This window comes from Cibotium barometz, chromosome 26 (assembly GCF_041138505.1).
Source record: "Cibotium barometz isolate CiBa-2024 chromosome 26, ASM4113850v1, whole genome shotgun sequence".
Taxonomy (NCBI): Eukaryota; Viridiplantae; Streptophyta; class Polypodiopsida; order Cyatheales; family Cibotiaceae; genus Cibotium; species Cibotium barometz.
The window spans coordinates 23627732-23646835 of NC_141071.1; the positions used below are offsets into that span (position 1 = coordinate 23627732).

Below are 19104 nucleotides of genomic sequence, written 5' to 3' on the forward strand. Positions count from 1 at the left end.
GTGCCTTGATGAATTCCAATTCAAAGAGTTGTTTTTCAGGACTATGTGTTTGGTGGCATCACAGGTGGGTATAGGTCAACAATTTGTTGGTCTGGTTGTTGTTGTTGATGTGACTAAAAATGCACCATGAGTTAAATACTTCAAATTGATTGAGAGTGCTTAATGTGTTAGCCTTACAACTCACAATGTTATTTTGGAGCCTTACTAGGTTCCTCCCTGAGTTGGAAGATCAAGCCTCAATTTTAGGGAATAAAATTTAAACAAAAAATAAGGTTTTAGGATGCAAAAAACCAAATTCCAAAAAATGCACATAATGTCAATAGAAGCATAAATGATACTACCTTAAAAGTAAAAAAGCTACAAAGAATTTAGAAAGAATGAATGAAAGAAAGATTTATTAATGTCTACAAGAGACCAAAGATCAAAAATGTAATATGTGTATGGATAGATGCATAGAAAGAGCATCTCCAAGAACTATAATAACAAAGATATAGCAAATAGGTGGGTTAATATAATAAAGCATATGTTTGACTAGTCTAGTGGGCTTTGGCCACGTGTGCCTCTTAAAGTTTTAGGTGCAATCTTTGTCAAGGCAGTGGGGTTAAAAAGACAAATAGAACTTCACCTTTGTTGGGGGATGGGTGACTCTCTTTTTAGTGGGGTTGTGGGCATCTAGATGTAGTTAGTTATTTGAGGTCATGACTCCTTGGGTTGGAGATCTCTCAAGGTATGATCTAGTTGGGTGCCATTGTGTGTCTCCTCCTCATTAAGTGACTCTTTAGCTCGGAGTGGTGCCCAAAATTTTTGAAAAAAGCTATGAGGAGTGTCCTCGAACCTTCTTTACTCCCTCACGAGTTTGCTCGAGTTTATGTATCTGAGGCAAGAAAATTGTGTGGCCCACAAGGCAAATGTTTGGTAGTATTCTAGACATGAGTACTCCTAAGTCTTAACCTTGTGCACATATACTCTCTCTCTCTCTCTCTAAGAAAGAGAGTATACATACAAAAACAAACTCACATGTAGGATGTGTGTATACATATATATATATACACACATTGTGCATGCATGTGTGTGTGTGTGTGATGGAAAGAGAGAGGGAGTGTTCGTAGCAACATCGTACTTGCCCCTTGACGTCGCAAGGGCACAGGAGGCTGCAGCAAACAATGAGGTTCAGAGTGCGAAGCTACGCAGAGGAAGAGGCCTCCTCTTGTCTACCCAGGCAACGCGTCCACCAGCATCCGCTCAGTTCCACCCCTTCACCATCGCTACAACGACAACACAGTGCCTCCACCACTATCACCTCTCCACTCGAGGTACAGAATTCACCCATTTCTCACACGATCAAGATAATTCTAGTAATCTACGACGCAACTTTTTTTATCAATGTCTCTGGATACATGGGATACAAGGATAACTACACTGGGCTGAGTTTGTATGGTATTTTGTGTACCACTCTGTAGGTTTTTCAGGAGTAACTGTGGTCTGTTTATACAGGGTCTATAGAGGCTATTTAGAGAGCCATGCTCTAGGCATCCCAGTCAGTTAAACTGATTGTAGTAGCTTCATACACACAGCGTTTCCAATAAAAAAGAATGCCCTTGCCACAAATTTGTCTAATTCCAACTTTGATGAAAAAGGTGAAATGCCTTGGAAGGGAATTTCTTGGTGTATCCGAAGACTTTGTAGTTAACCAGGAACCGACCAAGCTGAGGCATTGAGAGTTTGCTTCTTGCGTCTGACACTAGCATTTTCGTGGCTGTGAAAAACAATGGGAGACGGGTGGACAGGAGCAAGAGAGGGGATACTTGTGTTGTTGGAGTATAACGGTTGTGGTTGGTGACATGGAAGCATGTGGTTGGTGATATGAAGGCATGTGCTTGTTGTATTACTTGGATGTAAAAGCCAAAAGATCTTGGTAGTTAATCCATTTTTAGGGTTAACAAGAGCTACCGCCATTATCTTACATCAAGGAGTCAAGGTAGATACACCAAAAGGTCATACATTCAAGATATGAAACAATGGTGTTCAAATCTACAACTTGGACATGCGTCCGTAATGGTCCGACGAAATACTTATGGCGATTCCTGCTTCAAGAGTGTGGTAGTAAGTTAGGATGAAGTTCCAAGTGGTGTACTTCATGTATATATTATGAGATGAGTCATTGTAATAGCATTAGGCCTTTTATGAGCTTCAAGTGTCCGGTTGGCTATAGTTTAAGTGAGTGTGAACGCTTATGGCCATGTATATAAGTGAATATCTTTTATAATACGAAGATTTCTCCCATTGTACAATAGAGTCTTGCTCTTGCTAATCTCTCTTTCTAATGCATGCTAGTGAGTGTGTGTGAGTGAAGTGAGGTGAACCGTGAGAGGAAGGATGAGTACATGTAGCGCAACACGGGAGTGTGAACGCGCTCGCGGGAGGCGCGGTGAAATTGCTTCTCAAGGAGTTGTAGAGCTTGGAGACCTCAAGGATTACGACCTTGTTCATTGGAAAGATCCTTATGATAGTTGCGGTTCACTAGGTAATCTCTTGTTGGATGTGTTTCGAGGGGGGTTTGGGTAAGCCATAACATTTTTGGCGCCGTTGTCGGGGAAACATCTTTGTTTCTTCCACTCTTTTAGAGCTTTAGCTCCCACTATGCAAGATTCATCATTGCCTTTGCGTTTGGAATGTGCAATACGAAGAAATTGTGTAGATAAGGTTTGAATAGTAGAGAAGGAATTGTAGAAAATCGTGTGTTGAAAGTGTAGGTGAGTACTTGGGAGAGTCTAGAGAAAAGCTATACTGGTTTTTTCTTTCAATTTTGATGTTTTCGTCACCAATCTTGCTACTGTGAGCTAGCAGGGGTGACACTTTGCTTTTTTGTTTTTTTCAAAAATTCACAAAAATTATAAAAATAAAGATTCATTGGTTGTGTTCATAACTTGCATTGCATTTATAATCCTTAGCACAACCATTCTAGATTAATTGGATAAGAAAATTACACTCCAAAAACATCATTATGTTGACGCGGTAGCTAAACACGTGAGTGCAGAAAACAGTTCACAGCGGGAACCATATATTGTTACTTCACGACATGAAACGTCTTCCGCAATCATCGCTAGGATTTTCGGGACTACCTTCCTAAAAATAGGGCACCTTATCCTGATACATATGACACAACGAAACTAAAGAATCTTATCACGTGAAATAGCAGTGAAATGTTTCACGACGTGAACCTTTTTTTGTTTCACGGCGTGAACTATTGCCTGCTACTTCATGGGTTAAAACTTCATGCCTTAACACTTCACGTGTTAGCAGTTCACAAGTTAAGCTCTCACGGACTGCGAGTTCACGAATTAAGGATTGTCGGACCAACGGTAAGAGAGGTACTCTAATTGCACCATTGGATCTATCCGACTCAAATTAAAGTAATTTTGAGTAAAAAATTAAAACGTGAAACATCAGTTGCTGCAGCGTGAGAAATAGTTCACGATGTGAATCATTGCCTGCGACTTCACGGCGTGAATTGCTTCCTGCTACTTCACGACGTGAACCAATTCTTGCGGTTCCACAGATATTTATTATTTCACGACCAGGAAAGACAGCTTGGCAGAAAACTAGTTGAAACAATCGAAGGAGTGATCTCGCCTGTCGAAATACCCTCTCATGTACTTGAGGTCCGATAAACTCATTGGAGACGACCTTACTCCCGACGATAGTGCATCAAACCACCCAGGTTCTTCCTACCAAAGGATTGTTGGTTTAGGCCGCTCAGCGAGCACTCAATTGAGTATTTCAGCTTGGAGGAATGTGACCACCGTTGATACAAGTAACGAAGAGTCCATGGAAGAAGGGCTAAGATTCTCTGGGCTTGGAGAGGAAGAAAAACCATCTTTCCCTGTTAGATCCAACGGAATCTTTGATATAGCCAGGGGATTTTTTGGTCGCCAACAAGGCACGGAAGATGAAGTGCAATTTGCCGGCATGGTTTCGTCAACCAGCGCAAAATACGGTCTAAGATTAGAATTACCAACCTAACCTTCTAGTTCCAGGCATTCTAATATAGTGAGGATCAATGGGACGACTCCCAGGGTTAGAAGGGATAAGGAAAGTGGTGCTAGGACACAAGTCTTCTTCCCCACATCAGAGGAAATTGAAATAGACTTGAGGGTTGAGGCAGAGCGGCAATTGCGGTTATTGAGCTTAAAAAAACAAGAGCTCGATACTCGAAGAACAAGGGTAGAACAGAGAGAAATGGAGAATGTAAGTCCTTTCGATCTCGTGGCAAAGAACCCGAAACATCTAGAAATGCCACTGATAGCATGTGGATGGGAATAACAGAAGGAGAAATACCAACTCTAGAACCCATCAACGAGGAATCAAGGGTGGACGAAGGCCTTGAGACGTAAGAAGAGGAGGACAATTTACCTAGGGTATCTGCAAAAGGTGAGGATCGTCTCTATACAAGAGATGATATACAAGAAACGATCGATGATCTCATATTCTTGCAAGGCATGGAGCTACAAAGGTGGGTTGAAGCCGCTAATAATGAGCCAGGCGATGAGGAGTTGGCCGGTTCTAGCCATAGACCCAAATTAAATAGAAGAATCAATGCAGGAAGAGGAAGAGTTCTAGGTAGGGGAGGAGTAGCTCCTCGAAGACTAATTGTGGATCCAAACGCAGATCTGAACGTAGTCACAAGGGCGGATCTGCTAAATATGACCGTGGAAATGGGCCGAGGTATGGTTAGGGAACAAGGCACCGCCTTGGACTTCAGACCATCCCAAATGAAGCCACATATCATTCCTAAGCTTGTGCAAAAGTTCTCGGGTGATGGGGAACCGATCTAGCATATAGAGGTCTTTGAGTCAACCTGTGAAACCTGTGGACTAGTGAGTGATATAACCATGATCCATGCTTTTTGGCTGACCCTAGAAGGAAAGGCTCACCAATGGTACCGAACCTTAAAGCCATACGATAAAGTCAACTTCACTAGGCTTAAGAATGTGTTCATACCAAGCTTTGCTTGAAGTGGTGACAGATGGAGTCATGTGGCTCAGCTCCACAATATCAAGCAGAAAGAAAACGAGTCTATGCGAGATTACGTATCTCGGCTCAAGTACTTGAATTCAAGATGCAAGTTGAGGGAAAGGCTAATTGATGATCAGTTACTGTCTTGCTGCCGAAGAGGAGTCCGGGATCATAAGATGCATGATTATCTAGTTTTAGCCCGACTGGCTGCTCGAAATACGTACTGTAAGCTAGCAATCGAATATGAGGATAAAATGCTTAAGTTGCCACAACCAAAAGATGCCAAGGTAGCTTCAGTAGCGGCAACATCGCGAATCTCAAGTCACCAAGGCACAGGAACTAAGAGCAAGCAAGTTGGAAATATGACAGTGGAAGAGCTAAGTAATGCCATGCTGGAGAAATTAAAGGCCAGGGATGGAAGAGAAGCATTAGGGAATGCTTATCTCTATCCTTGGAGAGAGTTGATTTGGTGCTCTATTTGCAGACAAAATCACACGAGCACCGAATGCCCTCACTTAAGACTAAGGCAATTACTTTATTTTGCTCACTGTGTGAGATTAGGAAACCATGACATTGCCATGTGCAGATATTCGAGGGTCCAGCCCTTAGCACAATTGCCGGCACCCAGAGTGCCGCTAGCCTTACCAGCACCACCAGTGCAACCTGCTGTGGCTGCTGCAGGGCAGCCAAACCCATCCTACTTAGCAAGAGGGATGTTCCGAATGTAGAACATGTCGCCTTTGCCGCCACCTATTCTGCCACACCACAACCACCACAGGCTAAAGTTAACCAGGTGTTGATTGAGGAGCCCTTGGATGAGGAGAAAGTCATGCGTGAGGTAGAAATCAATAATGATTACTACGAGAAGCCAGAGTTTTATGTCTTACAAAACAACATGCCAATGCTAGTGTTTCAAACCATGGTACAATGGAAAGGTAAAGATATAAACTCAACTATGAGAAGGGGGCCAATACAATGTTTTGGTTGTAATGGACCTCATCGAATAGCAGAGTGTCCTTATAAGAATGTGGCTAATGTTGGCCATGCCTAGCCCTTGACAACACCGACCAACATCTGCCAACACTTTCCTGTGTTTAGTGTGGGGTTGATCATTTGGTCAAAGACTGTCCATATCGCACCAGTGGTTCTACTTCCACTTCTAACCATACCACTATCAGGACTAAGTGTGCAATCTGGAAATATCATGCCATTGAGTGTCTTGACACGAGTGCAAGCAAAACAAGTGGGCAAAGGGAAAAATCCAATAGATGTTGTAACCTCTAAAACTGGGAGAAGGAGAAGAGTGAAGAAAGTGGGTAGAGGTGATACTATGGTCACAATTCAGGATATATCCGAAGAAGATACCATTGATACCGGACGGCGGATCCACCTAATCAAAGGAAGGAGACGACCAAGTGCTGAAACAGGATGGGCACAGCCAAGAAATTGCAAAGGAGAGACCAACAACCCCTAAGGGGATTGGGAAATATCCAAACGTTGACGAAGAAATAAGGAAGCTTAAAGAAGCTAAGGCCCTGGTTGAGGAGTGCCAACGAAATCACGAAGCCAAATTAAGGGCTAACAGGGCTAGGGATATAGTGCATCCAAGAAACGAGCTGATATAAAGGAAAGGAAATTTGATGTGTCTACTCCAATTCTAGAAGGATCTGAGGAAGAGACTCACAGTGACCTCATGGCAAGAATGTTTGAGGAAGCAGAGCAAGATTTGTCTATCCATTCATTTCCTAGGGTTGAATATGCGACATACACATGGGAGGAACCCTAACTTGCCAGGGAGTCTAGAGACATAGGTAGTCTCGCAATCATATTGTCCACCACTGTCAAAATGCCGCTGGGACCATTGTTATGCAATACGCTAGCATTATGGGCAGATATCAAGGACTGGGTAGAGGGAAGATTAAACCCAATATCCACTACAAAGGAGGCTCAGTCACCTTTAGTAGCAGAGGAAAACCTAGTGTAGGAGAATGAGGGAACTCCCAGATTCATCAAAATACCTGTCAATCAACTGGGCCGGTATTATGAGAGCGATGATACAAATGCTACGATCCCAATTCACCATAACGGATACCAAGCAATGGCTATCCTGGATGGAGGAGCGGGGGTGAGCATTATCACCAAACGATGTTGGAAAAATTGGGGTAAACCAAAATTGGAAAGAGCAGATCTAATTGTCAAAATGGCAGAAGGAACATCCTCAAGACCCATGGGGCTGTTAAAAAACGTAAGACTTAAGGTCTTTTCGTTCCGCTACCATCATACATTTGTTGTAATGAACTTCCTGCGCCAACCGGATTCATACAACATTATCTTTTAGGATATAAGTACCGTTTACCCTTCATTTTAGGATATAAGTACCGTTTACCCTTCATTTTCCTGAGTCTAGCCTTCTCAAATCTCAAAAGCACCCAATCACCCAAATCAAAAACCAACAATCGACGGTGAAGGTTCGCTGCTTTCCTCTGTTTCTCTTGAGTCCTTTGAAGAGCCATCTTTCTTGTAAGCCTCATCCATATTCTCCACAAAACGATCTGCCTCGAAGATCTTATCTTTTGTATGCAGGATCGGAGGTACTTTCTTCCCGCCTTCCACAATCTCGAAAGGTGCCTTTCCTGTCCAAGTGTGAATGGTGTTGTTGTAAGCAAACTCCACCAAAGGAAGATACTTTTCCCACTGCTCCTTATGATCCGAAACATAACACTTTAGAAGATCCAATACAACTGAGTTTGCAATTTCTGATTGCCCATCTGTTTGTGGATGAAAAGACGATGAGAACTTCAAAGAAGTCTTCATGTTATTGAACAATGCTCTCCAAAATAAACTCGTCATTCAAGGATCTCGGTCATTGACAATAGATGTGGGCATCGCATGGTACTTAAATATATTTGTCAAAAATATCCTCACCATTTGCTCTGCATTAATCTTCTTCTTGACTGGAATGAAATGGGCCTGCTTGCTGAAACGATCCACGATAGTCCAGATGCCATCATTCCCACCCTTTGTCCTAGGAAGATTAAAGATAAAATCCATAGCAATACTCTCCCACGGTCTATCTGGAATAAGCAAAGGATGAAGTCAACCCAGGTGTCTTTTGACGGTCATACTTCACCTTTTGACAAATGATACAATCACGAAGAAAAGCATCAGGATCCTTGCGCATACTAGGCCAATAGAAGAATGCCTCCAAAGCTTTTACTGTAGCCTCAATACCACGATGGCCTGCATAAGGCGGAGCATGGGACTTTGTCAAAACCTTCTGCCTCAACTGAGATGTGACAATTTGTCATGCATCATCAAAAATCCTTCCTTGAGAGAATAATGATCAACTCGCTCTCCTTCAGTCAAATGATCAAAGATCCGCTCAAAATCTGCGTCATGAGCATACTTTTCTCGCATATCATCAAGTTCATGATGAAAGATAATAGAGACGGCAGCCACATGTGGTTTCCTAGACAAGGCATCCGCAACCACATTCTTTTTGCCATCCACATGAACAATCTAAAAGTGAAACATGGATAAAAAGTTTGCCCATCTCATATGCTTCTCTGAGAGCTTCGTTTGAGTAAGGAAGTATCGAAGAGTCTGATGATCACTTTGAACAATGAAATCAGCCCCAAGAAGGTAATGCTTCCAAGTAGAAAGAGCATGAATAACCGCAAGAAGCTCCTTCTCATACACTTGTAGATTCCTTTCTGCTGGTGACAAAGTTCTACTCTCATAAGCAATAACATGTCCATCCTGCATAAGAACAGCTCCAATGCTATTCCCGCATGCATCACGCTATACCACAAAAGGTTTATGTAGATCTGGTAAAACCAAAACTGGACCAGTGGTTAGCTTTTCCTTAAGCTTGTTGAAAGCATCCACTTCCTTCTCTGTCCATCGAAATTTTACATCCTTTTTGGTCAGGTGATGTAAAGGTGAAGCAATTTCTGCAAAGAATCGGATAAACCTCCTGTAATATGAACAATGTCCTAAGAAAACTTCTCACATCATGTATAGTCTGCAAATCTGGCCAATTCTTTATTGCTTCAATTTTCGCTAGATCCATCCTGACGCCATCCTTAGACACTATGTGAAAGTGAATCTCCTGCATGAAAAATTAACTCTTCTTTCCGTTGACAACCAATCTATGCTTTCTGAGTTCCTCAAACACTTTGGTCAAATGCTCCTGATGCTCCTTCTCTGAATGAGAAAACACAATCATATCATCAAAGAAGGTGTCCACAAAAGCACGGTGTGGTCGGAAAATTCGATCCATCATCCTGTTGAAAGTCGCTGGAGCATTTGTAAGACCAAAAGGCATGACCAAAAACTCATAAAGTCCAAAAGTTGTCTTGAAAGCTGTCTTGTGCACATCTTCTGGCCTGATGCGAATTTGATGATATCCACTCTTCAGATCAATGCGACTGAAGTAAGCTGCTCTCCTTGTAACCGATCCAAGATATCATCGATTCGTTGTATAGGGAATCTGTTCTTGATGGTAATCTTATTCAGTGCCCTGTAACCAATGCATATCCGCCAAGAACCATCTTTCTTTTGTACCAAAAGCATTGGTGAACAATAAGGTGAAGAGCTCGGCTGAATCAACCCTTTGTCCAATAGATCCAAGACTTGGCTCATAATCTCTTCTTGTTGGGCTGCACGCACCCTATAGGGTGGCTTATTCGGTGGTGAACTTCTACCATAATCCTCAGGCCTAGTAGGCGGCAACTCCCCTGGCAAAGCCTCTGAAAAACAATCTTGAAAACTTTTTAGAAAATCCATTCTTTCCTTGTCCAACTCAGACAGGTTGGAATCTGTGGCATCTTGATTCTCTTTAACAAACACTAAGTAAACAGAAAGGTGTTTCTTTATTAAACGAGAAATGGTCGAGGCTGATACAACAGGAATTGATTCCCCTTTAAGCTTTACGTCAAGAGTGTGTTCCTTATTCTTGTGAGTGAGAGAAATTTTCCTATTGAAAGTATCTACTACCGCTTTAACTTTATGGCACCAAGGCATACCCAACAAAACATCACAACCCTTCAACGGCATAATGTAGAAATCATCCTCTCTGTCCGTGTAAGTCTACACACTGAGACGCAGTTTCTCAATGATCGGTGTAACCTCAACTGAATGTCCAAGACAAGCCAAAGTAGTTTCATGCAACACACCCATCTCCTCTGGTTTGATGCCCAACTTTGCCGCAAGCACGGGGGTGATGAAGTTTGCACGAGCCCCAAGATCGAAAAAGATCAAAACTTCCTGATCTTGAAGTCTTCCCCATGCTCTGCACAACTTTGAAGCTGCATCCCCTTGCTTTAACCCTATTAAGTCAGGTACTAGTCCAGCACGATGGTTTCTGTTTCTTTGCTTTAGGCTCTTCCTGTGAGTCATCTGCGTTTTTAAGTGCTTTCTTCGGACACCTATAGTACCAATGTCCCTCTTCTCCACAAGAGAAACATTTGTTGGCAGCTATAAGTTCTTTCTTTTCTTCATTTGTTCTCTGCGGTAAGGGTTGAAATTTCCTTTTCTTGGATTGCCCCTTCTCTCGCGGTTCAGTGTCTTTGTTGTCCTTTGACTCCTTTGCCTCTTTAAATGCCTTCTTTGAGAAGAGACGTTGATCCTTAAATCCTGACATCTGGCCAGTAAGCATGGCATATCCAGTCTGAGTATTTTCTATCATCCGAGTCATATTGATGACCTTTGTTTTAATGCAATAATCACGAAGCTCCTTGGGTAACCCACAGCAATATGTCTCTACCTCCTCAACCAGTGACACGGGCCTAAAGGATGTGACCGGTAGCAAAGCATCCCAAAATTTCTATTCTTCCAGATTGCTACAATCTTTGGAATCTAATCGATGCCAAGCTGTCATAACATCCACCTCAAAAGTCGGTGTCAACCATAAAGAAGAGAAGATTTGCTTGAACTCCACCAAGTGCTAGGTGCTATTCCCTGATGAAGAAGTGTCGACCACCATTGAAGAGCATTTCCCTTTAGGAAAGAAGCTGCCTTCCGTACCTTAGATGCCTCTGTGAAGTTACCACCAGAAAATGCCGCATCAAATTATTGAATGAAGGTGAGAGCCTTGAAATGATCCTTTGCACCACTAAAAGTATCAAACTTTACTGCATCACCACCCTCTTTATAATCTTTTGGCTTCTCGCCTTGAACAAGATTATCATATGGATGTGGTTTGAGAAAAGAATTGCCCACAGCATTAGATCCCATGCCCATCATACCACCTCCCATACTAGGGATACCAAAAGCACTTCCGCCGCCACCACCACAAGTTCCATACATACCTCTTGGCATACCTCCATACATACCTCCATGCATACCTGGTTGCATACCATAGCTCCCTGTCATGCCTGAAGACAGGACAGGGTTAGGGTTAGGGTTTACAGAAAGCAAATAGGCGTGGAAAACCAAGCAGAGACAGTGAACACGACTGCTGTAGATATCTCAATGATAGAAAAAGTAAAGTACAAGCCACATGATAGTGACCCCTAAAGGATAAGTGTTCACATGACCGGCCATAAATGTGCCGGGTGGACCAAAACACTTATAAACTGCATATAAGTGAAAATGAACTAAACTGGGGGAAAAAACCTCCACTAACTGAAGTAAAAAGTGCCCCAGTAACCTACTGATGATCACTAGCACTCCTCTGGGTGCATACACAGCATAAAACCCAACAAACCCCCCTGGAGTGATATGTGATCACTGTACATCATCCACCAAAAGGAAATAAATTCAAAGCATTGCGGAATGCTTCAAATTTCGGACGTGGTAATGCCTTGGTGAAGATGTCTGCCACATTCTGATCTGTAGGACAGTAGATCAGACTGATATCTCCTGCCTGAAGTCTCTCCCGAACAAAATGATAGTGAATCTCAATGTGTTTCGTGCGAGCATGAAACACGGGATTCCTGGCCACAGCAATGGCACTCTGACTATCAGTATAGATAGGTGTAGGCTCCTCCACTGAAATATCCATATCAGTCATAAGACGACGCAGCCAAACACACTCAACAGTAGTAGTGTAGGCTGCTCTGTACTCTGCCTCACAAGATGAAGTGGCCACTGTGGTCTGTTTCTTGCTTAGCCAAGAAATGCATGAAGCGCCAAGGAAGAAACAATTCCCACTAGTGGAATGTCTGGTATCAAAATCACCAGCCCAATCTGAATCACTGTAAGCATGTAACTGCATGTCACCCCCTTCAGGATAAAGCAACCCAAGAGACAAGGTACCCTGCAAATAACGGAATACACGCTTCACAGCTTGCCAATGTGACAACCGTGGGCTGTGCATGAATCTGCTCAACTGAGAGGCTGCATACTGAATATCTGGCCTTGTATTACACAAGTAAATGAGGCACCCAACAGCCTGAGCATATGTAGTGGCATCAAAGGAAACACTGTCATCTTGTAGTGACAGTTTCATCCCAGGCTCCATAGGAGTACTAATAGGCTTGCAATCCTGAAATTTAAACTTTTCCAGAAGTTTAGCAACATAACGTGATTGCAACAACCCAATGCCTCTGTTATCCTGCACAAACTGTATGCCCAAATAGTAATGTACAAGGCCCAAGTCAGACATGTCAAATGTCTGTTGCAGTATCTCTTTAAATGCTGCAATTTTGTCATCATTTGATCCCATGAGCAAGAGATCATCCACATAAAGACTGATGACCAGCAGATCTGTCTCTTCTTTCTTCACATACAAAGTGGTCTCTGATGGACTGTTCACAAATCCCTGAGTGAGTAGAAAAGCATCTATTTTTGCATACCAAGCTCGTGGAGCTTGTTTCAAACCATACAAGGCCTTTTTCAGCCTGCATACTTTCCCCTCATGACCATGTTCTGCAAATCCCATGGGCTGAAATACATAAACTTCCTCCTCGAGGTCCCCATGAAGGAATGCAGTCTTTATGTCCAACTGGTGAACAACCCAACCACGATGTGCAGCCAATGCAATGACACACCTAATTGTCGACATACGGGATGTAGGAGCAAATGTCTCCTCATAATCAATGCCCTTCTTCTGTGCATAGCCCTTTGCAACTAGACGGGCTTTGTACCTGTCAATGGATCCATCTGCATGTCTTTTCAACTTATAGACCCATTTAGTACCAATGGCTTTCTTGCCTTTGGGCAGATCAACCAAATCCCATGTTTGATTCTTTTTAATAGAATCAATTTCATCCTGCATGGCTTTGTTCCAATGCACATTATCTCGTGCATCCACAAATGAATCAGGCTCATCATCATCCTGTAAACTGGCTGCCATAACCAGATTCAAATCCATGATGTGTGCATGCTCATTGGTCCTTGTCTCCCTACGAGTACGACCAGCAAGAGGACCTTCTAAATGGCTGTCCTGTAATGTCCTCAAATACCATCTAGGTATATGTCTGACCTGTGGTGCCTGCTGTCCCATATTTGGTTCAGCTTCTGGCTCATTTGGCTGCTGAATTTCTGCACCACCTACATCATTTGCTGGCTGTCCAGTACCCTCATGAGTTGGATCACCAACTGTGGAATGAAACTCCATGGGTAGTAGACCTTCAAACACATCATTTTCAGCCTGATTTGCCTCATAACCAGCCATGGATAATTCTGATTTTTCATCAAAAATCACATCCCGACTGATGAATATCTTCCTGGATAGTGGGTCATATAACCTGTAGCCCTTGCTCTCACGGCTATACCCAACAAAAATGCATTTTGTGGCTTTATCATCAAGCTTCCTCCTCAACTCTTTGGGTATGTGTGCATAAGCAAGACACCCAAAGATACGAAAATGCGATACAGAAGGCTTGCGGCCATGCCAAGCCTCAAAAGGAGTAATAGAAACCAATGCCTTTGTGGGACATCGATTTAAAATATGACAAGCACACATTACTGCTTCCACCCAAAAGATATGTGGTAGTCTTTTTGCCTTTAGCATACATCTGGCCATCTCCATGAGTGACCGATTTTTCCTTTCTGCAACCCCATTCTGCTGTGGAGTGTAAGGAGTAGTATACTGATGTTTTATACCTCTACTCCTAAGAAAGGAATTCAGCACATGTGACATATATTCCCCCCCTCGGTCAGAACGGAGAGTCTTCACCTTGCATCCTGACTCTGTCTCAGCAAGTGCTACAAAGGCCAAAAATGCATCATATACCTGTGATTTCTGTGTCAAAGGATAGACCCAGCATATACGAGAGAAGTCATCAATAAATGTTGCAAAATAAAAGCAACCACCTAATGACTTTGTCTGCATGGGACCACAAAGATCAGTGTATAAGTTGCAACTTTGCAGTTGCTCTTAGAGCCTGATCACGTGGGAAGGAAAACCTGTGCATTTTTCCCAAAATACATCCTTCACAAATGTGATCTGGAGGCTTCTCCATGAGAGGTAGATCTGTAAACATATTATGTCGCTGCATAAGCATAAGACTACCAAAATTTACATGCCCCATGCGAGCATGCCATAACTCCGCATCAACCATAGCTGGAGTAAGAGTGAATGCATGATAAGCAGACTGATCCACTGGCTGAAATGCATCCAACTCATAAAGTCCATGACATAATGTACCAGTAAGCATCAAGGTCAAGGCATTTGCTTTGTCTCTGACCATGCATTTATCATCATCAAAGTGGACTTGCATTCCACAATGTGCTAAAGAAGAAATGGACAACAAATTCTTCTTTATCCCTGGTACATATAAGGCATCTGTAAGGCGGAGAATGGAGCCATCAATGGCTGTAAGCTGAATCTCCCCAATGCCACACACTGGATATGAAGCATTGTTGGCACACTGAACAGTTTTGCCAACAGGGGCAGGGCCCACATGACTAAACAAATCCCTGCGAGATGTGATATGCTTTGAGGCACCACTATCAAAATACCAAGTACATGCATGCTCTGTCAAACTGAGTGCCTGTGAAGACCAAGAGGCATCATAGCTGCATGTAAAAAAACAGTAATCCCTGTCCTCAACAAAAGAAGCAGTCTCTGGAGGAGCTTTAGGAGCATCATTAACAGACATCCCAGCTTCCTTTGCCTTCTCTTTGGCAATCCTCTTCCTACATTCCGTGATGTAGTGACCTGGCTTCTTACAGTAATGACATTTGCCCTTCTTCTTGGGCTGTCCATCACCTTTCTTGGTATCCTGTGAAGAACCACCATCACCTGAATTTTGATTTGCACTCTTTGGCTGAGATTTCCCTTTCCCCTTTTGACCTGTAGTAAATGCTTGTTCAGCATTTGTGTTCATATTCATATTCTTCCTCATTTGCTCCTCTTGTAGTAAGAGAGCAACAAGTTCCTGATACTTGAGGGGTTCAACAGCATTCCTCATGCTGAGGTTCAAAGAGGTATGGAAAGCCAAGTAAGATCTTGGCAAAGAGTGCAAGATGGTGGACACAAGCTGTGTCTCAGGAATAATCTCATCCACATTGATGAGTTGCTCTCTCAAATCCTGCAGCTTGTTTAAGTGGCTAGACATATCATCTCCTTCATTCATTTTCTGATTTTCCAGCTCTCTTTTCAAAAATGAGATCCTAGCCTCATTACGAGCAGCATACATCTGCTCCAAAGTCACCCATGCATTCTGTGAAGAGCCAGCTGAACGAATATGAGGTATAATGGACCTCTGAACTGACAATGCAATGAGTGACAAAGCTTGTGCATCCCTGGCATCCCATGTCTTTTGAGCATTTGTTCTCTGAACAGGCAATGGCTGTCCTGGAGCCTGTACCTGTTGTCCTCGTCCACGAGCACCCCCTTGGGGAGGAGTCTTTGGAGCCAATGGACCTGGACGTGGTTCATCACCACTAACAAAATCCCAAAGACCTTTTGCCACAAGCACATTTTTCAGCATAAAACTCCATAAGGAGTAGTTCGTGCCATCCAATTTGTCTTCCTTAGACAAATATGTGAATACATCACTTTGCTGTTGATTTGCCATTATGCTTTACGCACAATGTTGTACCTGTTTACCAAAAAACCAATAGCAAAAACCCTGATAACAACTGTACTCCACTGAATACAGTTCACCCAAATCTGCCTGCACTCTCAATCCTCTGAATGTGCAGCTTAATGCACCAATGACTGAGTAGAGCAGCAAATGGCGTACACAATGCCAAAATGCCCCAAAAATGCCCAAATTTGCTGCACCCAAACTGTGCAAAAATCTGTATATTTTCTTGCTAGAAAATCTGCCTGTTGTGCCTGTATATTTTTCACAGAGAAAAATAAAAATGCCCAAAACTCAAAACTTGTAATGCTTACCAGCTGAGATAAGAGTTGATTGATGTACTCGTAGACTGTTGTACTGTGCAGGTACTTTACGAAACCAGTCCTCTGTAAGCAAGCAGGTACAGTACGGATACTGAGGCGACCACAGTACTGCAGGTTCAGTCAGCGCTGAAGGCGTATGGCTGCGCAAGTGATAGTAGGCACTGTCGGGTCTGCAGGCGGCGTGTTGTAGTACTGTTGGCGCTGAAGGCGTAGGCGTACGGTGGCTGGTACACGTGCGCTGTACACGTGCGCTCAAGTTATAGGCGGCTGACTAATGCAGTACCCGACTGAAGGCGACCAGGTACGGGCAGCAGGCGCAGAGTATATCTGACGGCGCACAGGTGTACGGCGGGCTGAAGGCCAACTGGAGGCGACTAGACACGGGCAGGAGGAGCACACGTACAGCTGAAGGCGGCGCAGGCTTGGTGTACGGGCAGCATATGCTGAAGGCGGCGCTTGACTGAGTGTTCGTATACTGTACGGGCAGCAGCAACAAATGTACGGGTGGTGTTGAGCAAAGCTTCAAAGGCTCTGATACCAATTGAAGACAGGACAGGGTTAGGGTTAGGGTTTACAGAAAGCAAATAGGCGTGGAAAACCAAGCAGAGAGAGTGAACACGACTGCTGTAGATATCTCAATGATAGAAAAAGTAAAGTACAAGCCACATGATAGTGACCCCTAAAGGATAAGTGTTCACATGACCGGCCATAAATGTGCCGGGTGGACCAAAACACTTATAAACTGCATATAAGTGAAAATGAACTAAACTGGGGGAAAAAACCTCCACTAACTGAAGTAAAAAGTGCCCCAGTAACCTACTGATGATCACTAGCACTCCTCTGGGTGCATACACAGCATAAAACCCAACAATGCCCATGTTGGGTACACCCGTCATGGAATGAAAGACAGAGCCTCCGCCAAAGTAACCAGGATGAGAAGTATTAAAAGGGTTTCCATGGGTAGGTGGGGGAAAAGACGAAGAAGAATCGGGGTATGGCTGAAAATTTGGGTAGATGGGAGCCGAATGTCGAGGCTTAGGTTTCTTCTCAGACCCTTGCTTCCGTGGTTTAGAATCAGCTTTGAAGTTTTGTGGAAAAGGTGAATCCTTCGCGAGTTCCATTAATCCCTCCATCAAGCTCTGCATCTTTGCTTCATAGGTGGCATCATCATCTTCAAATTCTGGCATATCGGGAGGTAATTCTTGCTTGCTTTCCTCATCTTTTTCAAAGTAGTCATCCTCTTCTGAAGATAAATCCTTCATCTCCGCACTAGTTTCAGCCATAGAATTAAATGTGTCGACCATAGGCTCGCCCCGTCGAAAAAGTTGACGATGAATCCCGGCAATGGAACCTTATTCGAAGAGTTTTTTTTTTCTTTCTTCTTGGGAAAAACACTTGTAATAGATTTTTCTCTAAGGGGGAAAAGCATAGCTTTTCACCCCTAAACTTGTATAAATAGGGGGCCAAGGCTCTTGTATCCCAGAACACAAACTGGGTGAAAGTTGAAGGAGATCTCCTCCACGTGAATCAAGGAGGCATCTTCTCGGGAATTGTACAAGGGCTACGCCGACCTCGAGTGATAAATAAATACCTGCGGGGGCACCACGCTTTGGGGCCAATTGGTCTTTTGTGCAGGAGCACTTTAGCTCCACTTATTCTTTTTCTTCTTCCTCCAAGTTTATTATTCCAGTTCGTAAAGAGTTTTTAAGTGTGATTAAGTGTGCTCACCGCCCGTCAAGTTTCTAAAGGCCGGTTTCAGCTTTTTCTCTCTCTCATTTTTTAATTAAAAATAAATAAACGTGTGGCGCTAGCGTTTTCGAAAATCCCACGCATCTTTTTCTCTTGGGCATTTAGGGCTTCCCGGTGCTTTTCCTAGCTGCCCGTTGCCTTGCATTTAGCTTCTCTCCTTCGCTTGTACGCTTGCCTGCCTACATGGCAGCCAGCCTTCGCTTCTGCTGCCCATCACTTCGCCTCTCTCTCTTGCTCGTGTGCGCCCGCTTGCCTATGTTGGTGCCCGTGCCTTTGCAGCCAGCCGCCTACGTGGCAGCACTTGCAGCCATGACAGCCCAGCAGCCACGTCAGCTCTATGTGCAGCCAGCCGCCACGTGTTAGCTGCAGTCAGCCACGTCACCTGCCTGTACATGTGCCACGTGGCAATGCCACGTGTTAGCTGCTGACTGGTTTGACCCACAAGAAGTCTTGAGAGAGAAACTGCTACACCTGTAGCAAGGTAAGAGAAAAACACATATATATGCCCATGAACATGCACACACATGTACACACACACACCAAACATGTATCTGCATCCACACATGTGTACAAACTTACACATGCATATACAGGATTAAACATGATTAGTGAATGCTAAACAGGTTTAAACATGATCACAATGCTTAAGAAAAAGAGGTAAAATACTCATTCCTGTACCGGTAGATGTGAGCATGGTGCCATTTGCTTTGAGGTTTATAAAGTGGTTAAGATGAGGTGCCTTATAGGTAAGTATTGACTCTCGAGAGTGGATATCAGTCCTAATAAACTTGAATTGGAAGGTGCAAATAAAGAAGCTTTTCATGAGGATGTATGAAGGCTAGTTGAAGGACTCAAGTGGAGGAAGTATAAGATAGATGGATGATGGTCATCTACTCCAATAAGGTAGACTGCATCTCAAAAGATGCTTGTATTGGCCATTTATGAGGCCTTGCATTGGCATATCTTAGAAGAGATTATTTAGCATTTTTCTACCATTTTTTGGGTATTTTTAGGCATTTTTGTAGCATTTTATGCTA

The 19104-nt window shown here is 43.3% G+C and overlaps 1 protein-coding gene across 4 annotated transcripts in view; it reads left to right on the forward strand.

Moving 5' to 3' along the window:
• The first annotated feature begins 1021 nt into the window (after positions 1-1021).
• LOC147623791 (uncharacterized) overlaps positions 1022-19104 on the forward strand; it is a 105811-nt gene continuing 87728 nt past the window's right edge. For all 4 annotated transcript variants that reach the window (XM_086820400.1, XM_086820401.1, XM_086820402.1 and 1 more), the window contains exon 1: positions 1022-1313. In XM_086820400.1, coding sequence (XP_086676526.1) covers positions 1164-1313 — 150 coding nt within the window. In that variant the 5' untranslated portion in view covers positions 1022-1163. The remainder of the gene's footprint in view (positions 1314-19104) is intronic.